The 26405-nt window shown below is 42.0% G+C and overlaps 2 protein-coding genes across 4 annotated transcripts in view; both read left to right on the plus strand.

Moving 5' to 3' along the window:
- Positions 1 to 364: 364 nt before the first annotated feature.
- Positions 365 to 26405, plus strand: part of ERAP1 (endoplasmic reticulum aminopeptidase 1) — a 47768-nt gene continuing 21727 nt past the window's right edge. The window contains exons 1-10 of one of the 3 annotated variants that reach the window (XM_039239383.1): positions 365 to 392; positions 6216 to 6759; positions 8528 to 8666; positions 11328 to 11462; positions 18513 to 18633; positions 19370 to 19524; positions 19864 to 19977; positions 21142 to 21273; positions 25996 to 26127; positions 26285 to 26356. In XM_039239383.1, coding sequence (XP_039095314.1) covers positions 6233 to 6759; positions 8528 to 8666; positions 11328 to 11462; positions 18513 to 18633; positions 19370 to 19524; positions 19864 to 19977; positions 21142 to 21273; positions 25996 to 26127; positions 26285 to 26356 — 1527 coding nt within the window. In that variant the 5' untranslated portion in view covers positions 365 to 392; positions 6216 to 6232. Of the gene's footprint in view, positions 393 to 1254; positions 1277 to 6215; positions 6760 to 8527; positions 8667 to 11327; positions 11463 to 18512; positions 18634 to 19369; positions 19525 to 19863; positions 19978 to 21141; positions 21274 to 25995; positions 26128 to 26284; positions 26357 to 26405 lie in introns of those variants that run through there. The other 2 variants (XM_039239384.1, XM_039239382.1) reach the window with 2 other exon arrangements.
- Positions 22875 to 23890, plus strand: LOC120236539 (heterogeneous nuclear ribonucleoprotein A1-like). The gene has a single exon (XM_039239393.1). It carries the CDS (start codon positions 22928 to 22930, stop codon positions 23888 to 23890), a length of 963 nt encoding a protein of 320 aa, XP_039095324.1. The 5' UTR covers positions 22875 to 22927.

Here is a 26405-nt window from a genome sequence, read left to right on the forward strand (position 1 = left end):
GGAGAACAAAACAAAACAACAGAAAGGAAAACAAACAACCTTCAGAGACACACTCAGGGAAAAAGATCTGCGTTCGTGAAGGGGTGCTCCTTCCCGCCTGATCGCTCGCCTGTGTCGCCAACTCCCCCGTTTCCTTAACGTGCAGCACTTCTAGGGATTCCCGGCGGGGTAAAGGCGGGGTCTGCGCACCGGATCCCGCTCCCCGGGCTCCCGCCTCAGCGGGAGGCTCTCCCGCGCCTGACGCGAGGGCGCAGGCCGAGGCGCACCTCACGTCCGCCTGCCTCGGCCCCGGCCCCGCTTTCACTTTCTGTTCCGGGGCAGGCGAGGCAGGCGAGGCAGGCGAGGCAGGCGAGGCAGGCGAGGCAGGCGAGGCAGGCGGCAGCCGCGCCGGGGTGAGTCGGCTGGGCTGCGGACCCCCGGGTGCAGCGCGCGGGTCCCCGGGATATCCCTCGGAGAGCGGGCTGCGGGCGCGCGCCGGGGAGGCCCGAGGGCCCAGGCCCGGGGCGGGACGCGGGGTCGGCGTTGTCGCGGGGCACGGACTCGAGTCCGCGGGGAGGGCGGCGAGCTCCTAGGCCTGGCCGGGCCCCGCTCGGGTCCCGCTCGGGTCCCGCTCGGTCGGGGGAAGGCAGGGAACGCAGGGCCGGCACTCCTACCCCGCGCGCTCTCTCGGCCGCGCCACTTCCTGGCAGGCGGGACCCTCCTCGGTGCTCCGCCTGCCGGCTGGGCTCCGGCCAGCCTCTGAATCCACCCGACTCCCAAGTAGGGACACGCGGGGGTGGACGGCGGGTTTGGCCGAGAAGGTCCCCTGGGGTTAGTTACCACCGGCGAGAGCGTGGCTTTGGGTTAACTGCTGGGTTGAGCGTGTTGAAGGATCAGAGTCCATAAACGTCAAGAACATTTCCTTGCCTGCTTGCCCTGTACTTGCTGCCAGTCATGGTCTTCCCTTCACGCTAGCTCTAGCCGAGTTGTATTCAGATAAAACTGTCCCGTTGGAGCAAACTAAAGTTGCCTGTCCAAGGGCCTTACTCGCCAGGTCGGCCTGCAAGTTAATTTCACGAAAAGAGAGGAAGAGACCCTTAGCGTTTTCTGGAAGGTTCTTTTTGCAGGCCAGATTTAGAAGGAAATGCTCAGTTTTGTGGTGAATGCCCAGAGTATTTGCTCTCAACTAAGGATGTGGTCAACAATCAAAAACAAGAACAAAAACGTTTAAAAAATGGCCAGTGTTGTTTCTTTTCCCAAATATTTGGAATTGTATGGATGCACAGCACATTTTCAGGTGGGCCTAAAGAGAAAAATTATAATTGGTTAAAAAAAAGTTCAAGTTAATTCAACATTTTTATTGTTTACCAGCAGTGATAAACTATTGTCAATGCTTGTTAATTATTCAGGACATTTTGGAAGAAAGCCCCATTACCTCTTGATGATAGATTTCACACTGAGTGGTGTTCAATAGAGGGAACGATGAACTAACCCGGGATCAGTTGCCCCCGACTTCTGTGTGGGTGGGAAAAGTTATGATCAGCAAAGGCAGCCTAAATAAGCTTTCTGAAGTAACTTGAACTCTTCCTGGCAGCGAAGTAAAGTTAAGTACTCTGTTACTGTTGCACTTTCATCGACAACATTGACTGTTGACAGATGCTTTATTTAGTAAGATCAGATGCCAAAGGAAGATACTTCTTAAAACTTTAAAGAAATGCAGTAAAGTACAGAAAAGTGCTTGAAAACCTTTATCTCTGTGCTCTAAACCTGTGTATTCATCTGCCTGCTTGTTATTTTCCCTTGGATGTCTCAGAGACATCACAAATTAAACATTAAAAAATGAACCCTTCATTCCCTCTCCTTTGAAAACTGTTCCACCTCTGGTCTTCTCCATCTCAGTAAATGGCATGTATGACTAACCAGATGTTCATTTTAGAAAGCTGGCGCCGTTCTGATGTGTTCTTTCTGGAGTCCCTCTCCCCACTTCCAGTCCACCCCAAATGTAGATGTTGAGTACATCCATCTCTCTGCCTCTACCTTTCCCTCCATCACCTCTTTTCTGGTGACACCACTAGACTACAAGCCACTAGCTTACTTTATTGAGACTACTTTCTGTCTTTTTTTTTTTTAAGTTTATTTATTTTGAGAGTGGGAGCACAAGCAGGGGAGGAACAAAGAGGGAGAATCACAGAACCCTGTGTGGGGCTTGAACTCACGAACCTTTGGATCATGACCTGCACTGAAATTAAAGAGTCAGAACCTTAACCGACTGAGCTACCCAGCCGCCCCTGTTGAGACTGCTGTCTAACTGATTTCTTTGCCTTCACTCCTGCTCCTTTCTTGTTCCATGCAGCTTTTTAAAATGTGAACTGAATCCTAAGACCTTCTAACTCAAAACCCAGTGGCTTCTTATTGTACTTAGGATAGGATCCCAAATCTCTACAGGCCACTTGGTAGTCTGGCCCCACGTGGCCCTTTTAGGTTCACTGACCTTTATAACCAGCACTCTCTACTGCGCCAGAGCCTACAAATATGCTTGCTGTTTCCTCTCTGTAAAACTCTCCTTCTCCCTCTTTTCTTAGCTAGTTTGAATTTGTGCTTTAAATTTCAGCTGAAATACCCCAGAGAGCCCCTAATATAAATCGGTCTGCCCTATTATTCTCTTTTCAGGTTGTGTGTTTTTTCTTCATAGCCCTAGTCATAGGGAAAAATTCCTCTCCTCCCAGTCCCGTAAGCTCTTTGAGGTCGAGAATGTGTGCTTATGTTGCCAGTGTCCAGCAAAATCCCTGGCACATAATAAACCCTCAATAAATAGTTGTCAAATGAATGATTGAAAATATTTTAAAACCGTCTAGGGGAGCTTGGGTAGTTCAGTGTCTGACTTCAGCTCAGGTCGTGATCTTGGGGTTGGTGAGTTCAAGCCCCATGTTGGATTCTGTGCTGACAGCTCATAGCTTGGAGCCTGTTTTGGATTCTGTGTCTGTCTGTCTGTCTGTCTCTCTCTCTCTCTCTCTCTCTCTCTGTCTCTCTCTGTGTCTCTGTCTCTCTGACCCTCCCCTGCTTGTGTGTGCCCTCTCTCTCAAAAAATAAGTATTAAAAATTTTTTTTAACTCATTCTTTACAGTAATGCTATGAGAGAGGTATTATTATTCCAAATTGCACACAAAGAAAACGAAACTGGGATTAAATAACCTGTCCAAGGTCACATAGTAAGTAAGTGGCAGAGCAGGAAGTCGAAGTCAGGTTTTTTTTATTCTTATTGTAAGTATAATGTATTTATGTTCTTACTATAAGTGTAATATATATTATCTGACTGTAAGCATTATATATTATCATCGATATAGCAATAGTTACAGATATGTGCCTCTGTATTCTGACATTTATGCTGTCTACATTACATGTTCCGTTGTGGTTTCCTGGCATTACATCCCCCTTTGGGACACAGCCGTGTTCTCTTTGACCCTTTCCCCTCAGGGACTCAGCCTTGCAAAGTCTTTGACATGAAGTCATTCTGCCAACTTCTTCTTCAGCCTATAGGCCTTGCTGTCAGCTCAGAACCAGTTGGAAATTTTAGATTTCCTCCTGGACTTTTGGAGAACATTGTGAACTTTTGGAGTCCTCCCGTGTCTGAACCTGACCGCTTCAATGCGCTCTCTACCATCTTGGGGCACAGGTTACATCCACAAAGCTACTGCCATCAGAAATTCAAAATATAACATCACACAAATTCCTTTCTTTCTCCTCTCCCAACTTCAACGGGGGTCCATCATTTTGCTACTGCACTGGAATTCTGCCTGAGGAAGTAGAAGTGGAAACTCTTTACTACTTTGGTGTTAAACTTTATTCTTCTTCAACTTGCTTCACTTCTCAATGGCTGGGAGCATCCTGTAGCTGGCTCCTACATGCACACACAAAAAACACAGGAAACACACAAACAAACACCTGTTCTCCCTGTTCTTAAGTGTGAACCTTTGATTCTCCTCTTGTGCCTCTGTGATTGTCTTTGCTGTGTTGGTATCCTTTGTCTGGGGAAGGGGGATAGAGGCACCTTTGACTATGTGTTTGACAGGGGAGCAGGATGGAAAATGAAGGCCTGGGGAGAGCTCATCGTTTATTACCTTGAAGTTATATCCCTCCATGTAGGACTCAAGGGGTGAGACCAGGGTTTGCCAAGGATTATCTAGGAAGTTCTCAATGTGGCTCTCCGGTAGAATCTCTAGAGGAAGGTTTTTAAAAATTCTGATGCCATGACCTCATCACCATAGATTTCAGTTTAATTATTCTACGTAGGGATTCAGGCATCCATCATTTTAAAAGCTTCCTTGGAGATGTGAATATGCAGCCGGAGCTGAGAATTGCTGCTACAGAGGTAGAATCCCATATACCACACTGTAGCATTGCTGCTTTTCTTATCTGTATGTTCAGGAGCCAGAGGAGTTTGGGAGGAATTAGAATCAATTACCTGGACTCACCTGGCAGGGATCCTTTCCTGGCAGACCCCCATCAGAGAGGTGTCTTTGTGTAAGAGAAATATGCTCAGTTCTCAGGCATGCTTGCTCTTAAAATTCACATTCCTCTTGTGTCCTGTGACCTTTAAAACAAACTGCAAAATAGAGTCTGCAGCATGACTCCCAGCACGCTCTGAGCGCAGTTTTGGAGTCACTCCCCTTCTTGCCCCGTGTAGAATCATTCCGCATGCATTTCTCCTGGGGCTCCTTCCGTTCACATTGATTGCCCAGCCTGCCCTCTGCTTTCTCCCTTGTGTTTAACTCCTGCCCTGGTTTCCTCTTCTTGTAGTGCCTTTAATGCCCTCCCTTCATTTCCAAACCCAACCCATCCCTCCAGACCATGCTCCAGTGCTGGTCTTGCAGGAAGGCATCCCAGAGTTCCTGTGCAGCCAAAGTCACTCTCTTCCGTCTCCTCCTGCACTGTCTTTCATTATTATTCTTAACATGCTCCACACTTTCTCTATTGCATTTCATTGTGTATGAACGCTTTATGCCTTTCCAGATTTTGAAGTCCTCGATTGTGGGATTTGTGTCTTGCGTATTATTATTTCCCACACGGTACTTATCACACAGCCTTGCATATAGCAGGGACTCAACATATATTTGCTGAATAATTGTAGGAGAGAATCCCAGAGATGGGTGTGTTTGTCACAGACTATTGGTGTGAACTCTAAGTCATTCCTGGCTCGATTAATATTAGATTAACTTTTGGTACGGTAATTTGACAAAGACACCGACCGCTGTTATTGAAGGTTACTGTTAAGGATGCTTGCCTCCCCATAGCATTGGCTACTGAGCATTTCTGTCTCCTTTCTATGCTTCCTCTCTGTTAGTAATTCTCTACTTTGTAAGCTTGGTGGGGAGCCAGACCTGTCCCCTCCTGCAGAAGCTGTGAAGTCCAGATTTTTTGGTTTTTCTGCCTCCCTGGTTGGTGGTGTGGATACCTGACCTTGGCTGAAAGAAGTACTGCCAAGTTGCAAGGACAACAGAGACCTCACGTTGGCAGGGGCTGCAGCCTTGGCCAGCACCTGATCTGTAGGCAGGAGGGAAGCTTCCTCCACGGTGGGTCCAGTGTGGGTGGGAGTGGTCACGTGGTCAGTTTCTTTGCTGTGTTCCGGTGTACATCTTTGCCTGTTTTATTTATTTTAATTTTTTTAACATTTATTCATTTTTGAGAGACAGAGCGTGAGTGGGGGGGAGGGTCAGAGAGAGGGAGACACAGAATCTGAAACAGGCTCCAGGCTCTGAGCTGTCAGCACAGAGCCTGATGCAGGGCTCCAACCCACTAACCGGGAGATCATGACCTGAGCTGAAGTTGGACCCTCAACTGACTGAGCCACCCAGGTGTCCCAATCTTTTTCTGTTTTATGAGGCTGATTTCCTAAATGTCATGACAACTCTGTGACCCATTTGATGAACTACCTAGTGAGCTTGTTCTTCAACTAAGAACACTGACTGATAGAGTTCATTTAAACTTGGAAAGCCAAATGATACTTTTTTAATAGGTCTTAAGATTGGTGCTAACCATAAACTTCTTTCTTCTATGAATCAGTAATATAGGGAAGGTAATTTTGCTTTCAGGGAAAGACCTAAACCTTTTGAAAGTTTGTATCTGTATCTGTTAATCCTGGGTGGATATGTTGTGAAATTATGCTGTCTTGGTAATATTTTAGTGACTCAATTTTTTTTTCCTGGGGTGTGGGGCCTTTTCTACATTTGTGCCACTAGGTAGTTTGAGCAAGAAGATGATACCTCTGTCCGTCAAATGGCCGCTTGGAACCATGCCGTTTCTACTGTCCTCACTGTTGATTCTCCTAGCTGTGTCAACTCCTTCCTGGTGTCAGAGCAGTGACACCACGTCTCCAAAAGCTAGTAATGGGTCACCATTCCCTTGGAATAAAATTCGACTTCCTGAGCACATCAGCCCTGTTCATTATGATCTCATGATCCATGCAAATCTCACCACTCTGACTTTCGAGGGAACCACGCAAATAGAAATCACAGCCAGCCAGCCTACCAGTACCATCATCCTGCATAGCCACCGCCTGCAAATATCTAAGTCCACCCTCAAGAAGAGAGTCGGAGAGAGACTGACTACAGAACCGTTGAGAGTCCTGGAATATCCACCTCATGAGCAAATTGCGCTTCTGGCTCACGAGCCTCTGGTTGTTGGGCTCCAGTACACAGTTGTCATTGACTATGCTGGTGCTCTTTCTGAACATTTAAATGGATTTTATAAAAGCACCTACAGAACCAAGGAAGGGGAAGTCAGGTACTTATTTTCTAGTTTTTTAAAAACTTCAAGTGCTGTCCCTGTACTAAATTTATGATTTCATATGGATTATCTCTTAAAACTCCCTTGATGGTTGAATGCTTTCCTTCATTTTGATTTTGCATCTCATTTATACAGCTACAAATGGCCAGTAGATTCTTTTTTGTGTTGTTTGGATCTCACCTTTCATTCTGCTTTTAACTCAGTTTTCTTTCCTTTGGCTCTGTCAAAGTGCCTGTTTATTTAGTTAGCTTTCTGGTATATAATAAACATTTTTAATTCTCTTGGTCTATGTATTAGTTTTCTAGAGCTGCTATAACAATGTATCATAAACTGAGTGCCTTAATACAACAAAATTTGTTCTCTCTCAATTCTGGAGGCCGAAAGTCCAAAATCCAGGTGTCACAGGGCTACACTCTCTCTGCGTCTCTGAGAAGAAGCCTTCCTCCCCTTGTCTCTAGTCTGGCTGGGCCTCCATTGCTGGCATTCCTTGGCTTGCAGCTACATGAGTCTGGACTCCGTCTCTGTTGTCACCTAGCCATTCCCCCAGCTTCCCTCGTCTTGTAAGGACACTGGTCTTATTGGTTTAGGGTCCAGCCTGATGGCCTCATCTTAATTCGATTATATCTGCAAAGACCCTATTTCCAAATAAAGTCACAGTCACAGATACTAGGGATTAAGAATTCCAACATTTTTGGGGGAGGATGTAATTCATCCCATACAGTTTATAAGAAAACTTTTTCTCAGTTAAAACTCTTTTTAGAGATCCTCCTCTGCCTTACTATTGTTCTGTTTTTAAGGAGGTATAATCTATTTGGGGAGATTTTATGCTGACTTTTAAAATCAAATTTTCTTTGCTGGTAGATTATAGTCCCTTGTTCTTCTGATTCCATATTATTCTTTTGAGGTTAAGAAAAGGTCAGATGAAACCAAAAAGAATGATTTGAAAAGTCAATTTTATCCCTATTATGGCCCCTAGTGATAACCACTAGTTTTATTTTGGGGATCATCCTTCTAGACTTCTCTTTTGGTATGGATATACATTATGTAACTGGAGCTCTGTTATATGTTCTGTTGTATAAGGAATTTTATTTTAATACGTTGAGATGTTTCATATGGATGATCCTCCCTCTACATCATTTTAATGACTTTATTAAAATGCATGTTTTTGCATTGATTTAACTAATCCCCCATGATGAAGATTAGGTTGTTTCCACCTTTTGAAAATCTTTCAGTATCTTTGAAAATCATTTCCTTGGAATACATGCCTAGAAATAAAATTGCTAAGTTAAAAGGTCTACAGTCTTTTGATATCCCTTGCCATAATCTTCATCCCTAACCAATACTGTATATGTGCAATCCTTTTAGAACCAAAAAGCCAACAGGTATGTGTCTCTTTAATTTACATTTCATTGGTTATTAAGGAAGTTGGGCAGTTTTAGATACGTTTATTGACTATTTGTAGGTCCTTCCTCTGTGAGTTGCATGTTTATGACCTGCCTGCTAGTCCACAGGGTTGCTGGGTATACTCTTATTCATTTTTAAGTGTTCATTATCTCGCAAGGCTATTAACCCTTTGTCAGATAACTTTCAGTCAATTTACCCAGTTGTTTACTTGTCTTTTTACTTAGTTTATGATAACTTTTGTTGAAAGATTTTAGAGTGAAATCCATAATCGTATGGTGTCTGTAGGAATTGAAAACGAAATATACATCTACTTTGGAGTCCCTGGTGCTTTATATTTTTATTTCACTTGCTATAATTTTAGAGTACTTGCATCAACACATTTTGAACCTACTACAGCCAGAATGGCCTTTCCCTGCTTTGATGAACCTGCATTCAAAGCAAATTTTTCAGTCAAGATCAGAAGGGAGCCAAGGCACCTCGCCCTCTCCAATATGCCACTGGTGAGTCTGAACTCCTATATATCTACTCACAGGAAACATCTGTTGACAGGCTGTGCCTTGAGTTACCCCAGCGACAGTTAACATTCAGGTCACCTGTGTTATTTGGTTTATTGCCTGAGTTTTCTTATTTCATTCCCAGCCTATGCTTTTGTTTCAAGCAACAATTTATTTGTGATCATAGAAGAAACTGTCCCTAAAATTTGCAAGATTTCAGTACAAGTAGCATTCCAGGTCATTGATATTGACAGGAGGGAAACTGTGTAAGGGATGAGGACAAGTTTAAATGAGAGTGCCCTTCACAAAGCACTTTTGCCTTCATTTTCTCTTATCATCTTTTGAAAGGATTTTAAAGGGAACACTTTGTCAAATAAGGCTATATTTCTAGTATATAGCTATTTTCTATAATTTCTGTACACAATAGACTAACAGTAACTATATAACTTGTAATTATATGCCTGAAATTGGGTTGACAGGAAAAAACGTAATCTTTTTGGAATATTATGGTATAAAAGGTAAGTAGTGATAGTAGCTCAGTTCCTTCTGAGGTAACCATTATCCTCCAATTCCAAAGCAAATATGGACAGCGTTCCATCTGATTTTCAGAAGTGGTGAGAAAGTGGCCATGAATAAAGAAAAGTCACATGAATAAAGCTACTCAGTAAGTGCTGCTGATTATAAGCTGATTCTGCCAGCTCAGAAAAAACTCATCTGCAGGGCTATCATTCTGCAGCTGGTGCCTCTCAACTCCTGAATCACACTCAGGCTTTGTTCAGAGAGTTTGCTGTGGATGGCACTCAGGTGGAACAAACTTGGCCTGAAGTGTTCAAGTATGTACCAGATCATTCCCATCCTACCAAGGAGGCAAAAGCTTAGCACGTGGGGACTCTGAGAGCCACAGCCAGCATGTAGGACAGCACCCTGCAACCCTAAAAACTGTAGAACACCCCCCCCAACTGAATACCTTAAAAATCCCTTCCTCAAACAAGATTCTGACAGCCCCCCTCAGAGAGCTGTGCTCTGTTCTGTGAAGAGCACTCTACTGCAAATTTCTGCAGCTAAGAACTGTCTGCTCCACCCACATTTGTATATGAAAACACAGGAAACAATTATGCTGTTTTTCTGATATAAATTTGAGATAGAGAGCATGCTTGTTCCAGTTACCATTCCATCCCCCAATATTATGACGTTGCTCCCTGGAATGGGAATGTGTTCTCTAATCACAGAATCACAGCTCTAGAAAATAAAGGACAGAGATAGAAGGGAATCAAGGCGGAGACTAATAACCAAAAAAGATTGGTGGAGAAACTTACAGGTTTTCAGGGGGTAGGCTGGCAGCTCTGAAGGCTTCACAAAGATGCTAGAGCTAAATCCATGGATATCTAGTGCTCATTTATTAAGGAAAGAAAAGTCTCTAATGTAATCTTGCCTCTTGGACAGGAAAGCCTTCCCAAATGGCAGAAATCTTACAGGATTAGCCTGAACTCAGGCTGTAGACCTGGAGTTCAGGGGAAGGACAATGGGGCCTCAAAGGATTGTTTTGGTGGCTGGAAAAGCAAATACACCATTGGAATAGTGAAGTATTTGGGCAGTGGGCAGGATTTAATCACATTTAAAGTTGAATTAATTAACTTTAATTAAAATTTCCTCTGCAATTTCCTAGTAAATTGCACAACTTCAGGAATGAAAACTGTGGCTAGGGTAGAAGGCATTTAAAAGGAAGAGGTAATCTGGAGTTTTTCCATAATAAATCTGGGTCGGCAATCAGAGTCAGGACTTGAGTGAGCATAGAGTGGCCATCACACACCATAACTGGTGTTTGGTAGGTATTAAAAAGAAGCACAGGTGCACAGAAATAGAGGTGGAAATAAGATTATGGGAAAAGTGCATTTGCTAACATGGAATTTCTCAGGCTTTTTCTCCTCTCATTCTCACTCTCCAAGCTCATACCCCAGTGCTGTGTTGCCTGAGGTATTAGCCTTTCCTTTCTGGGAGCAGACCTCTTAGATTATACCACCATCACCCCCACCCCACTGCAAGGCAGCTCTCAAATTGCACCTAAACCTGATTCCAGTGAAGCAAATCAGAGTGTGGAGTAAGCTTTGCCACGTCAGGCCCAGACATGAGTTACTTTCAGTTTTTTAGGAAAATAGAGGCTCTATTCAAGCTGTACATGGTTACATGTTTGCCCACTGTAGAAAACAAATTAGACATTGTGTTTCTAGATAATTCTCAAGCCTGTATTTATGGTCAGGTGGACTACCTCTTAGCAAAACCACCCATCTCAGTTTTGCTTTGTCTCATTCATTATTAATCCTCATGTACCAAATAAGAGTAGTTTGCAACTGTCTGGGGTATTTATAAGAAATTTAGTGATGATAGTTGCCAACTCTGTAAATATAATAAAAAAAAAACAATGAACCGTATACTTCCAAATCGTGGATTTTATAGTTTGTGAATTATGTCTCATTAAAAAAAACTGAGTAGAATGGTTTTAATATCTAAATTACAATCAGATATTAGAAAGAGAAATTTAAAATAATTATATAAATACTGTGCTGTGTACTTTCAATATTATGTCTGGTGGTGAGGAGATTTCTCTTTATAAACTGTTTTCAGTGCTTTGGATAATTGGATTATTTGCTGATTTTATTCTGATTTTAGGTTAAATCTGTGACTGTTGCCGAAGGACTCATAGAAGACCATTTTGATGTCACTGTGAAGATGAGCACCTACCTGGTGGCTTTCATTATTTCAGATTTTAAGTCTATTAGCAAGATAACCAAGAGTGGAATCAAGGTGAATCTGTGATTGTCACATAGGGTGGCCAGCTTGTCCTGATCTGAGACTGTCCTGTTTTTGAAACTAGAAGCCTCACATTTTGGGCACATCCCTGAGTCTTGGCCAAACCAGGACGGTTGGCATCCTATTGTTACAGATGCTCATATTTACAATGAAGTTCTAACACAAAAACGTGCAGAGAGGCTTGATCTGGCCTGGAGCATGGTCCTAGCTTCACTGTTAGCTGGCTTTCTGACCTTGGCCCTGCTCCCTTTGGGACTTAGTTTATATTTCTTTAAAAATTGCAGATCCTGCAGTGTTGTCTCAGGTGCTTCTGGCTGTCACTTTCTGCAGTTTAGAAGTAAATGTCACTGACTACCTAAGCAGAGGATTTCTGGCCTTGAGTAGGAAATAAAATAGGGCAGTCTACTTGGAGTATTAAATGGCTCTGGGCAGAGCATTTGTGCCAGCTAATACTGGAATACTAGAGAAAAGATCTTGTTTCAAGGGGTACTTGCCCCCTTTCTGGGTACCATTGCTTAAGGAACAACTTATTCAAATGTATGTTGGGCTCTGAATGCAAATGCTTTTTTTTTTTTTTTTTTTTTTTTGAGAGGAGGGCCTCTAATTTGAAGAGATCTCATTTGTTTGTGCTGGTTTTCACTGAAGCCTGCATAGGTAGGACTCCAGGGTTGGTGGAAGTATGAGATTCAGCGAGAGTGGCTTGCCTGGAGATGGTATGGAAGCTTTGTGCCTTTTCTCATTCCTTTCCCTGTGCGTCTCTTCCTGAGTTACGTCCTTTTATAGTAAGTAAGATATTCCTCTGAGTTGTGTGAGCTGCACTAGCAAATTAAACCTAAGGAGGGGAACTTTGCAACGTCCAGTCTGTAGCCTCTGGGTCAGAAGCGCAGGTGATGGCCTGGACTTGTGAATATCATCTGAAGTAGGGTTGGGGGCAGTTTTGTAAGACTGAACCTTTATGTTGTGGAATCTGATGCTATCTCTGGGTAGGGTCGGAATCGAATTGAACTGTGGGACACCCAGGTGGTGTTGGAGAACTGCTTGGAGGTGTGGGCGTAACACCACACACATACACACACACACACACACACACACACACACACACACACATTGGCGTTAGGTTCAATAACTCCTTTTATATATTAGTATTTTTCGACCTTTTGTTTGCTTAAATACATTAAGCATTTTATATTCTAATAACTGTCCTACCTCAAGTTGTTGTGTGTCTTGTTCTGTGGTTTGTTGTTTCTGCTGGTTCTTGTTTCTACTGTCTTGTTGCTGTGCGTATATTGAACTTACACTGCCTGAGTTGAAGGTGGGTTCTTCCAGAGAGAATTTGTTTGCTCCTGGCAGATGACTGGGAGTACTTATGAGCCCAGGAACCACTTAAAATCAATATTATTAGCTTCAGGTTTTTGAGCCACCTTGTTATTGTGAGTCCAGTTGCTAACCAGCATGAAGATGAACCTGCTGATTCACTCAGGACTTCTCTCAGCCTCCCCCATATCATACCAAGACTTGAAAAAGGCATTTTTCCCCCTTGCAGTCTCCTTGAGGAAGGGGGTGGCTATTTTTAGTTTACCCTTACAGAAAGGGTATGGTCCTATAGGGTTCAGCTTTATGCATGGTGCATCTTCTCTTTGGCTTCCCACCTTGGGCAGGCTCTGGACTTTGTCTCCTATCCCCTGAGGCCTTCAACGCTGTGAAAACCAAAGCTCAAGTCCATCTGTGTTAGGTTAGTGTCCTCAGCACAAAAGCTGGCTGCAGGGCTCTACTGTCTAGGAGGGTCCTACTGTTATTTGTTTTTGGCATCTAAGTTTTCTTTACTTTTCCATTATGCCATAAGAACATTTTTAAAAAGATATTTTTGTATATGTTATCCAGCATGTTGTAGTTTTCAGAAGGGGAATTGATCAGAAATAGTCGGCATTAATACAAGAAGTAGAACTTCCAATTTTCTTCCTAAGTGGCAACCGTAGTCCACAAAACGAAGCTGTTGATGTCCATCTTCCATAAAAATGTGGAGATGTCATAGACTCTGGGTCTGGAGTCCTTTCTTGTCCAACAAGAGGGCGGACACAGGATTAAAATTTGAGAGAGGCTAATATCTGGGAGGAGACAAAAACCCTGAGTAAGGGCCCTTGCTCTGTTTTTATTAGGATCAGAAGGCTTATAAGTGTGATGAACATGCACAAAGAGATAATGAAACCGTGAACGTTAACTTGTGTGTGGGAGAAAAGGGGGTTTTAAAGATATGCACTGTTAGGGGTTTGGGTCAATACAAAGCAAAATCCTGGTGCTGGGCAGATAGTTGTTTATGGCAGGCACGAGGCATGAGGCCCAAGTTATGCTCATATGCTGATTTACGTAAATTTCACCACGGCTAACGGTACAAGTGAAGAAGGGAAGGCCTAACTTCAAAAGATTAACAAGCCAAGGTCCTTTTAATTTCCCTTTATGTGCAGAAATTACAGAGCCAGATAAGCCTCTGTCTTTCCAAAAACATACTCTCCCTACTAGTTGGTCAAAGGATATGGCCTTATTTGAATATTTTGTTTCAAGATGTCCTCTTGGACCCCAGTCAGTAATAGTTCACTTGCCCCAGCAAAGATTATGCTCAGTCTCTCCATAACAGGCTGTCCAAGGAATATTATTCCAGCAGTGGTCTGAATTCTTGAAACTAGAGCTAGCTAGAATATTAGGAGTGTGAGATATTTGTTTTTTGAGATGTATCAAAGCTTGTGGCTGAGAAACAGGTAAAATTGTCTGGCCTTACAGATATTTGGGGCTGTACTTGTAAAAGCCAGTTGATTCTTAGTTTGAGACCAGCAGATAAGTTGCTAAGTTTGGTACCACACATAGGAGGTGCTGGAGTAAGTCACCACTGAGGTCTTTGTATATAAAGCCAATGCTCTTGTTCAGTTTGGAAGGGCAGGTTAAGCTTGGCTCCTCCCATGAACTCAGTGTCATTATTGCTAATAAGACTATCCTACACTTGGATAAGCTGTCAAATATAAGTGGGTTAAGGAGATGAGCCCAATATGAATGTTGAGCTTGGCCTGGACAAATGAGGACAAGAAGAAGAATCAGGGCTACCCGTATCGAATTCCTGTCAGTGATGAAGATCATAGCCATCAGATGTGAGTCAGGGGTATATGCAACACCATCATGTTGTAAGAGGATGCTGGCCTGGTTACACAGGCAATTGAGGCTTCCCCATGTTATATCAGGGACAAGGACTTGCGTTTGTAGAGTGGCTTTAGGATAAGGAGTCAATGAAGAGGCTTCTTCCATGTTGAAAAAGGGGGGCTGGTGGCTCATTCAAAGTCATTCTCTGGAAGTCCTGGCTCATTGGAAGATATCCTGGAGGTCTCCACCAAGCCGTGGTACAGCTTTACCAACCTAGAGGGAATCCACAGAGGTCTGGAATCTGAAAGAACACAAGCATATCCTTCTCAAGACCAGATGAGAGGTTTAGTGGGCCCCGTCCATGTGGCCCCGCCTTCAGAGGTTTTGTATAGCACCATGGGATGAGAGGGTTTATCAGATCTGATTTTGAAGACTGTCACCCAGCTGCTTTTAGTTAAGATTTAAAAAGTTAAGAGTGATCATAGCACGATCAAGAAGCAGAGGTTGTAATACAGACAGCCATGGGTATCCCCCTTTTTCATTTTTTTTTAAACATGATTTTGAGCATATTATGTGCTCATTTTTACAATTGCTTGGCCTTGTGGATTATAAAGAATGAGTAGTTCCCACCAAAGCTTAAGGAAAACAACTTAAAAAGGGTGTGCTGTCCTGAGGTTTTATGCTTTTTGTTAAAATTTTATTTATTTATTACCTTTAACAAAAATTATTCTCATGTTTTATCTTTGTTACATATCTCAATTTTTTATATACAGAGTTACTCTCTGTATTGCCATTAGCCCTAATTACATTTAGCAGAAATTTTACTCTTAGAAACCTTAGTCTCCAGTGAAAACTAAGTAGTAACCAATTGTGAACTATCTTACAAAAGAAATTTTTTAGGTGACAGACTTATGAATCCGTTAAGCATAAAGCATGTTTTTTTTAATAGATTTAAATATCCTTAGTATTTTTGTCATAGAAACAAGAAGCGCAAACCTATGTTTAGTAAGCAATGATTTAGCATTCTATTTGATTTGGAAGACGCCTAAATAAATGCCCAATGGATTTAATTTATCACTTAAGCAAAATGTTAAAGTTTCAGGTTACTAGAGACCCTGAAAGCTATTTTAACAATTACCCATGAAAACTATGAGACAAAGTTAACCATTACTTTAAGTCCTCTTTTGGCTAACAAATTGGAATAGAGATAACATGAGTTTATTTGACCTTCAGTGAACCTTAGTAGAATAAAGTTTTATTATTTAATTTTGATCACTTAACAGACGTGTCTGTCTTAATTACATTTTATCTGTGTCCTCTTAAAAGTTTACTGTTGTCAATTTTTTTCCCTTGGAACCAGTGAGGAAATCTGAAGTGGGTAGCCTAAGTCTAAGGGGGGTATTTTTTGCTCTTAGGCAAAGTGGGGAGGAGAAGCTGATGCTGCCTGAGGCAGTGAAGAGTCAGAAGAGCTGGCCACACCCAAGGTGGTGCAGAAACTGGAGGAGGGGGAAGGGAAGGTAGAAAAGGTGAATGCGGCCAAAAGGCCTGAAGGCAGATAAAGGTGCAGAGAGCAGAGAAAGAGTTCTTTCTCCTGGTCCTAAAGCCTGCCATCTCAGATAGATGAGCAGGTACAGGTTTTTGTTTTATTTTGTTTTCTACTAGTGGAATTAGGCAGTCTATATTGGGCCAAAGAAGACAGGTAAGTTCCCTGAAACAAAAGGAGTTTGAACAGCTGCTTGGGAATATTCCTGAAAGTCTCCATCCTGAGGTAGACTAACCAGAGACAGTTGGCTCTAATGATTGTAGTCACTGGCCCAAGAAATGAATGAGGGAGAAGCCCCCACATGTAGTTAGAGTAACTGGAGTATATTGGGAGAAACAGAGAGAGTTAGAGTCCCCTATATTAGGGATGGCCTGTGTAAAATACGTTGCACTATTTTAGTGCATTTTTATACTGACCACGATTGGAAGCTGAGCTCGTTGCTTCAGTTGTGAACATTGTCTTGTGCTGGACATATACTCAAAAGACACTGGAATAGCAGCATCAAAGTTTTGCATAGCATGAGTCACGCAAGTGTCATGAAACTCTTAGGCATAGACAGCATACTGGGCTGGGGTCAAAATGATTTTTATGAGAGCCCCAGGCCCAGGCACTCATTGAAACAAGTGCCACAAATAGTTTCTAAAATGCTGATTGTAAAAGGGCTGTGGAGCCATACAGCTGAACTGATTTCTGCAATTCCCTTACTATTGGAAAGAGCAGGCCCTCATGGATGCATTGCCCATTTTGTCTGACAACAGAAAACAGCTGGAATTCACCAGCTTTATGGGCTTCTTAATGCACTTTTGCAGTGGGGTGAGAACTTTATCCGAACCAGTCGGTAAGGTTTTTAGAGACTTGATATCGGCGCACCTTTTGGAGGGAGAGGGAGTATCTTTCAGCTGTAAAGGCACTGAAGGCACAAGGGCAGTGTTGCTGGGTAATCATTAATAATTTAAGGAGTGCTTTCTGATTGAGGATAGTGCCAGCCACCTTTCCCAATGATTGTAAAATATGAATGTAGTGTTTCTGCTCTGGAGATAGGGAGTCTCCCATAATAAATCTCTCAAAAGTTTCACAGCAGTGAATCCTAATATAGTTTCGCTTTTCTCTTACCTCGTCAGGAAGAGATTGTAATCCGGTGTGTTTTTCTCAGAGCTCCTTGGTCTGTAGGGTCTGTGGTGTCCTGCAGTCCTTGAGTTGCACTGCTTTCTGGCCATGTCGGCTTTGGTCCACATCGGCCTGTGGTCCTCTCAGCTCCTGTCACACCGGGGTCACCATCTGTCGTAGACTCTGGGTCTGGAGTTCTCTCTTGTCCAGAAAAAGAATGGATGCAGGATTAAAATGTGAGAGGTGATGTTTGGGAGGAGACAAGAAGCCCAAGTAAGGGTCCTTAGTCTGTTTTTATTAGGATCAGAAGGCTCACAAGCATGATGGACATGCACAAGAAGACAATGAAGCCGTGAATATTAACTCATGGGCGTGAGGGAAAGGGGATTTTGAAGATAGATGGTGTTAGGGGTTTTGGTCAATCCACAAACAAAGTCCAGGTGCTGGGCAGATGGTTGTTTATTGCAGGCACGAGGCGCCATGTCTATTTATCTTAGCTTGCCTAGGGGATAAGACAGTTTAGGGCGGTTGGGTGGCTCAGTCAGTGAAGCGACAGGCTTCGGCTCAGGTCATAAGCTGTGCTGGCAGCTAGCTCAGAGTCTGGGGCCTGTTTCGGGTTCTTTGTCTCCCTCCCTCTCTGACCCTGCCCTGCTCATGCTGTCTCTCTCTCAGAAATAAATAAAAACATTAAAAAAAAAAAAAAAGCCTGCTGCCCTGCATCTCTCTTTTGCTAATAAGCTTTGTTCCTGGCAACTTCACCTTGCTGTTGTCTGTAGCCCTGTTAACCTGTTTCCCTATTCTGGTCTTTCCTTCCTGAGAAAGCAGCTTTCTGCTGTTGTACTAAGTTGGGGCGCCCTCGCCTTGAATATCTAATCTTGGTTATCTAAGCTTTGGTGCTTTCATCCTGTGGTTTCCTGTTTCTTTATGCCTTGTTCCCATGGGTGCAAGCTCAGGGAATTCCTTTTTTTTTTTTTTCTTTTAATGTTTTATTTATTTCTGAGAGAGAGAGACAGCCTGAGAAGGGGAGGGTCAGAGAGAGAGGGAGACACAGAATCTGAAGCAGGCTCCAGGCTCTGAGCTGGCTGTCAGCACAGAGCCCGATGCGGGGCTCGAACCCACGAACCGTGAGATCATGACCTGAGCCGAAGTCAGACGCTCAACGACTGAGCCACCCAGGAGCCCCCAAGCTCAGGGAATTCCTAAGCTTATTCCCCATATGGAGAGAAGCCAGTATGGCATTGGAGTAATTAACTGTGCTTTCTCTTCAGGTTTCCGTATATGCTGTGCCAGACAAGATACATCAGGCAGATTATGCACTGGATGCTGCAGTGACTCTTCTAGACTTTTATGAGGATTATTTCAGCATTCCATATCCCTTACCAAAACAAGGTAGAGATGTTGCAGGATGATTGCAAATTGTGGCGTTTATTGACCTCAGCTATGGGTTATATCCTCATAATTGGCATTCCCATGGTTATCTCAGCAGCCCTTCAAGTCCTAGAACTCCGGCAGGAGAATGTTGCTCCTTTTCACCCCTAATCTACACAGTAAATTTCTAATAATAGCAGAAGCAGATACATCTTGATAAGATTTGTGAGGCACGTGTCATGGTGATAATTTTACCTTCTGACCTTAAAGATAAACTCAACTGTATTAGTGGGCAGACAGCAAAGGGCAGAAGCTGCATCTTTTTCATGATTAGTATATATTTGGTAGATATATAAAGAGTGCTCAGTAAGTTTTTCTTAATGAAAAAACGTATGCGGTGTAAGGAAAATCTGCATTTTCCTTCTTAAATGGGCTCTTAAAACTATTGTGTTTGAGATTTTAGGTGTATGGGAGTCTGGGGCATCCACAGTCAAGTGGATAATTGAGGAAATTATTATTAAGAGGATCCAATCCCTGACCTCCTTGTCAGAAAGTTAGGAAAGGAGTCCGGAGGCCCAAGGCCCAAATCTGACTTTGTCAAGCAACAAAAGAGCAATTCAGTGAATCACTCAGCCTCTTTTTCTAGGTTGCGATAAGTTCTTTTCTTTTGATCCCTATACCCATCGATCCTGAAAATTAATGTGTTTGGACAATTCTGGTTTAAGTACTGGTAATATATTTTTGTGTCCTTCCCAAGATCTTGCTGCCATTCCTGACTTTGAGGTTGGCGCTATGGAAAACTGGGGACTGATCACATACAGAGAATCTGCACTATTGTTTGATGCTGAGAAGTCTTCTGCATCAAATAAGCTTGGCATTAATTTGACTGTGTCTCATGAACTCGCCCACCAGGTACAAAAGATTAATCATACGTTTAATAATTGTGGTGAAACTATATCTATATTGCTTTTATGGAACTTAAGTGACCATATTGACATATGAAATGTATTGATTCCTTTTTACTTTGTCTTTCTTTCCATTGGGAAAGTGATTTCTTTCAAAGCATAAGATCCCATGTTTTAAAATGAGCATTGAAAGGTTTTTCTTATTTTGATAAAAAATCTGTAAATGTTACTTATATACTGACATTGCACATATGAAATCTTTCCTTCTGAATGCCTTATGTCCGTAACTGTGTAGATAATCCAGTCTCCATAGAAAAGTGTGAATAATCTAGTGTTTTCCTTTCAGTGGTTTGGGAACCTTGTCACTATGGAATGGTGGAATGATCTTTGGCTAAATGAGGGATTTGCGAAGTTTATGGAGTTTGTGTCTGTCACTGTGACCCACCCAGAACTGAAAGTCGTAAGAAGTATTTATTTATTTTTAATTGATCCTGTTGTTTTGTTCAGTGTTGCTGGAAAATACTTATTACTGATCTTTGATTAGAGAATTCATGGAAATATTAATAACTCCCAGATAGTTTAGATAGGTATTGGGTTTCCAAAATGCTAGTGAACTTGAAAGGTAACACAAATGCTTATTTCCAGACTGTATTGCTTATTTACAAATCTATGATTGTTAGGAAATATGTTAAATCTTATCCTCCTTTATTATCAAGAAGCTGGAAGTAATGACAGCCTGTCGGTTGCATATCATTTCCTCAACCATCAGGTTGCTCCCTGAAGGTTATGTACAGATTGCTGTTTGTTTCAATAGGATCCTACTTGTCAAATCAAATACAATTCTACTTGATTTAGGTAACTTGTTTATGTATGAGCCTACACTTAGGAGTCCCAAACTTAATGCTTTGGAACCTTTACATGTTTTTTTAAAAAATCAAGTGTTTGACTTGTGAAAATCACATGTAGTAAAGCTAAAAAAGAAACTTACTTTAAAAACAAACAAAACCCCTAGAACAATCCTTTATCTGACTATAATTTTGACCTAGGTGTATATTAACTTCTCATTTTTGTCTCCCTTACACAAAATTTATATTTATAATTATAATGACTATATTACTATTGCACTAAAGTGGATCATAAATATTTTCCCATTTCCACATAAGCCTTAATAATAAAAAGGATTATGTATGTATGTTATTCTGTTGAGTAATATGCCCTAAGAAATTAGATTATATTTGGAATTTGTTCTCCATTTTTTTGACCACATAGTTTAAATTTTTTTTTTTTTTATTTGCTTAAAGTAAGATGATTGGAGATGTTGGAATCACTACACATTTTAGTTTGTTGTTTTGGCAGAGATTGGCTACAGGAATGATGGTTCTGTTTTTAAGTTAGGAGAAAATTGTCTTCTAAGGTGATAGGTATTTAAGATGAAAAAAATCTAAAATGTTCACCTAAAATTTTTTTCTAGGATGCTTTTTAGAAAACAGCAATTCTGTCTTATTTTGTAAACTATAAATACAGAATAGGTTTGGGCCAAAAATTTAAAGTATAAACCTATTAGCCCAGATCAGCATTTGTCCTTTCATATTTTTTACCTAAAATCACATCTTTGTCTCAATAGGAAGATTATTTCTTTGGCGAGTGTTTTCATGTGATGGCAGTAGATGCATTAAATTCTTCACACCCTGTGTCGACACCTGTAGAGAATTCTGCTCAGATTCGGGAAATGTTTGATGAAGTTTCTTATGTAAAGGTAAGAATGGATTATAAGGGTACACTGGACATCAAACTTATAAAGACTTGGGTGGAGAATTACAGGTAGGGTTGTGGGGTGACTTTCCCTTCATAAGGAACAACCCAGATCGAATACCTTCTATGCTGCCCCATGCCGGCTGGAGTTAACTCTTTAAGGCTTAACTTGCAGTTAGGTTTGTAATCCTAAAGATTATATTATAGTCAGTTTTTCATTTACTCTGTCATAAAGTGAAAATCCATGACCTACAATAACTCTGTCTTTTATTTATCATTCAACAAATAGGTCTTGATTGAGCATAACCTTTGTACCAGGCAAAACTCCCTGTCCCATGTAGCTTGCCTTTCACTGCCTTCAGAAATGGTGTGCATTGTTGAATTACAAAACACTGTCCTATACAGTGTGTTTAATACCAAATTGGAAATGGTTGCTAACACCTAATGGGAAATTTGACATAAAAATCTTGATGTCTGGCTTCTCTGGACAAGGAAAAAGAAAAAAATATTCTAATGACACTGGTCACATGGAGCCTGAGTATTTCCCTTGGCAATGCAACCATGCACTAAAGTCATAGTTCCTTCTTCATGAGATCAAGGTTCTGATTTTCCAGTTCTTCCATTCCCAACCATTTCCATTGTCTTAAACGGAAAGAGAATGTAATTTATCATTGTACTAGGCTGTTTTATTTGTAGTAAACAGAACGGTATTTCTTCGATGCTTCCATCAGTAGTTCAAGGGAGAGAAAAACAGACACACAGGTGCATAACTCAGTGGAACAGATTAGAAAGCCCAGAAACAACCACACATATGGTCAATTTTTTGTCTGTGAAAAAAGAACCAAGAATATACAATGTGAAAAGGAGAGTCTGTTCAATTAATGGCTGCACTACGGTCGGTCATGAGACTGAGCCCTGTGTCTAGCTCCATGCTGGATGTAGTGTCTGCTTAAAATTCTATCTCTGCTCCCTCCCCTGCTCACGTAAACTCTCTCTATAAAAGAAAAAATAAAGAAAAAAATGCATATATAATGGAACTACACACGTAGGGCATCTCCATTGCTCTTTGTGCAGAATCGACATAAAAAATAGAACCACTGTATGACTCCTCAATTTGGAATATTTATCTAAAGAAAACAAAAACTCGAATTCAAAGATACGACACACCTTTGTACTCCTTGGAGCATTATTTACAATAGCCAAGATAGGGAAGCAACCTAAGTGTCCATTGATGAATGGATGGATTAAAGAAATGTGATATGTATATACAACAGAATATTCACCCACAGGAAAGAATGAAATTTTGCCCTTTGGACAATGTGGATGGACCTTGAGAGGATTAAGCTAAGTGAAATAAGTCAAAGACCAATACCATATGATTTCACTTATATGTGATATTCTCAAAAAACAAAAAACTTACTTCACCTTTCACAGAACAGATTGGTGGTTATCAGCGGATGAAGGGGATCAAAAGGGTACAGATTTTTAGTTAAGAAACCATTAAGTCACTGGATATAACTTACAGCATGTACTATAGTTAATAATACTGTATTGCACATTGGGAAGTTGCTAAAAGGACATCTTAAAAGTCCACATCACTTTCTGCCCGTGGACGCCGCCGAGTAAGCATCGATAAAGTCTCCCCTCCCACCGCCGTCATGTCTAAGTCAGAGTCTCCCAAAGAGCCTGAACAGCTGCGGAAGCTTTTCATCGGAGGTTTGAGCTTTGAAACAACCGATGAGAGTCTGAGGAGCCATTTTGAGCAATGGGGAACGCTTACGGACTGTGTGGTAATGAGAGATCCAAACACCAAGCGCTCCAGAGGCTTTGGGTTTGTCACCTATGCCACTGTGGAGGAGGTGGATGCGGCCATGAATGCAAGGCCACACAAGGTGGATGGAAGAGTTGTAGAACCAAAGAGGGCTGTCTCGAGAGAAGATTCTCAAAGACCTGGTGCCCACCTAACTGTGAAAAAGATTTTTGTTGGTGGCATTAAAGAAGACACTGAAGAACATCATCTAAGAGATTATTTTGAACAGTATGGGAAAATTGAAGTGATCGAAATCATGACTGACCGAGGCAGTGGCAAAAAGAGAGGCTTTGCTTTTGTAACATTTGATGACCATGACTCTGTAGACAAGATTGTTATTCAAAAATACCATACTGTGAACGGCCACAACTATGAAGTAAGGAAGGCTCTGTCTAAACAAGAGATGGCTAGTGCTTCCTCCAGCCAAAGAGGTCGAAGTGGTTCTGGAAACTTCGGTGGTGGTCGTGGAGGTGGTTTTGGTGGGAATGACAACTTTGGTCGTGGAGGAAACTTCAGTGGGCGTGGTGGCTTTGGTGGCAGTCGAGGTGGTGGTGGATATGGTGGCAGTGGGGATGGCTATAACGGATTTGGTAATGATGGAAGCAACTTTGGAGGTGGTGGAAGCTATAATGATTTTGGCAATTACAACAATCAGTCTTCAAATTTTGGACCCATGAAAGGAGGAAATTTTGGAGGCAGAAGCTCTGGCCCCTATGGTGGTGGAGGCCAATACTTTGCCAAACCACGAAACCAAGGTGGCTATGGCGGTTCCAGCAGCAGCAGTAGCTATGGCAGTGGCAGAAGGTTTTAATTACTGCCAGGAAACAAAGCTTAGCAGGAGAGGAGAGCCAGAGAAGTGACAGGGAAGCTACAGGTTACAACAGATTTGTGAACTCAGCCAAGCACAGTGGTGGCAGGGCCTAGCTGCTACAAAGAAGACATGTTTTAGACAATACTCATGTGTATGGGCAAAAAACTCGAGGACTGTATTTGTGACTAATTGTATAACAGGTTATTTTAGTTTCTGTTCTGTGGAAAGTGTAAAGCATTCCAACAAAGGGTTTTAATGTAGATTTTTTTTTTTTGCACCCATGCTGTTGATTGCTAAATGTAATAGTCTGATCATGACGCTGAATAAATGTGTCTTTTTAAAAAAAAAAAAAAAGTCCACATCAAAATTAAATTGTAATTGTGGTGACAGATGTTAACTAGACTTACTGTGGTAGTAAGTAGTCACAGTATATACAAATATTTAATCACTACACACCTGAAACTGTTACATGTAAATTATACCTCCATGAAAAAGTAAATATTTGTTTTTCTTTTAAGGTTTATTTATTTTGAGAGAGTGAGCGAGTGTGAGCGGGGAAGGGACAGAGAAAGAGGGAGAGAGAGAATCCCAAGCAGGCTCTGCACCGATAGCCCCGATGTGGGGCTTGAACTCAGCTGTAAGATCATGATCTCAGTGGAAACCGAGTCAGAACCTTGTTAACTGACTGATCCACCCAGGCGCCCCATCAATAAAAACTTTAAAAAGTATCCATTCTTGGGGCGCCTGGGTGGCTTAGTCGGTTAAGCGTCCGACTTTCGCTTAGGTCATGATCTCGCGGTTCGTGGGTTCGAGCCCCGCGTCGGGCTCTGTGCTGACTGCCGGCTCAGAGCCTGGAGCCTGTTTCAGTCTGTGACTCCCTCTCTCTCTGACCCTCCCCTGCTCACGCTGTCTCTCTCTCTCTCTCTTAGAAATAAATAAAACATTAGAAAAAAAAAAATTAAAAAAAAAAATATCCATTCTTTTGTCAGAGATATGCACTCCATGTTGATATTCAGGGATCCAGACTTTGCCTTACATTATCCCCACCATCCACTAGAGCCACAGAAAAGGGGACTGTGTCTTGAGAGGAGATAAGAAATTCTCTCAGAAAAGATTTTGTACTTCTTAAAGCGTGATTTCTTTTTAGGAAGAAAAGGAAGTAGGAAGGTCTTTCACGTCGATGGAATCATGACTGCTTAGAAAAAAGATGATTTGAGGGAAGATAGTATATACAGAAAGTGAGTAGAAGGGGTAGAGGGGAGAAGAAGGAAGTTCTTCAGAGTTAGAAAGTTATATTTAAAAAAAAAGTTGGAGGGGAAAAAACAACCTAAACAAAAAACTTTTTTTTTACCCTTGAAAGAATTCCCTCATTTATGTCACTTGTCCATTAGAGGCATTTGAGTTTGTGATCTACATTCCACAGGAATGGGGATGGGAGGGGAAAACCACTCTTAACCCAGGAACACAGGGAGTCTAGGAATTTTTCTCATTGTTACTCTTGCCGTGTGTGCTCCAGCTGCCTGCACTCCCCTCCTCCTTAACTGGTGCCTCTGCTTTTACCTCCTGTATCTTCTGTGCCCACTGCTGCACTGGAGTGGTGGTGGGGAAGGCAGGTGGTGGCTCAGGCTTCAGTGTTTATTCTTCACCATTGTTCACTGACCTGTGAATAATGCGAGTGGGCCACGAAGCTAGTTTGCCCTGGGGAAGTTTGGTTGCTGTTAATAAATAGTGGCCCCAGTGGACTAAGAACAAAAACAGCCCTGTTCAATCCCCTGCCTAGACAGGTTCAGGTTTAACCTACTTTCTTTAAAAAAAATTTTTTAGGGGCGCCTGGGTGGCTTAGTCGGTTAAGCGTCCGACTTTCGCTTAGGTCACGATCTCGCGGTTCGTGGGTTCGAGCCCCGCGTCGGGCTCTGTGCTGACTGCCAGCTCGGAGCCTGGAGCCTGTTTCAGTCTGTAACTCCCTCTCTCTGACCCTCCCCTGCTCACGCTGTCTCTCTCTTTCTCTCTCCTAGAAATAAATAAAACAAAAAAAAAAAAATTTTTAAAGTGTGGTGGTGGGTAAGATGATTAAACTATAACAATGACTGACATTGTCTTTACAGGGAGCTTGTATTCTGAATATGCTAAGGGATTATCTCAGTGCTGATGTGTTTAAAAGTGGCATTGTACAGTATCTCCAGAAGTATAGCTATAAAAACACAAAAAATGAGGACCTGTGGAATAGTATGGCAAGTGTGAGTATGGTTTTGTTTATTTCTATGTTTGGGATCCACAGGCTTATTATCATGTTTTGTTTTGTTTTGTTTTTTCTATACCCTATTAACCCATCTGAGCAGAATCATGAGTGTTTTCTACAGAACTGAAAATACTTTGTTTATTTTTGGTCTTTAGATTTGCCCTGCAGATGGCACCCAAAGAATGGATGGCTTTTGCTCCAGGAGTTCACATTCATCTTCATCCTCAGTAAGTTTCTACATCTGTACGTGCTACACCTAAGCACATATTTTTACTC

Source organism: Hyaena hyaena, unplaced genomic scaffold (genome assembly GCF_003009895.1).
Source record: "Hyaena hyaena isolate Hyena2069 unplaced genomic scaffold, ASM300989v1 scaffold_156, whole genome shotgun sequence".
NCBI classification, from domain to species: Eukaryota; Metazoa; Chordata; class Mammalia; order Carnivora; family Hyaenidae; genus Hyaena; species Hyaena hyaena.

Coding starts and splice junctions, on each gene's coding strand:
- LOC120236539 (XM_039239393.1), top strand. CDS start 22,928: ATGTCTAAGTCAGAGTCTCCCAAAGAGCCTGAACAGCTGCGGAAGCTT.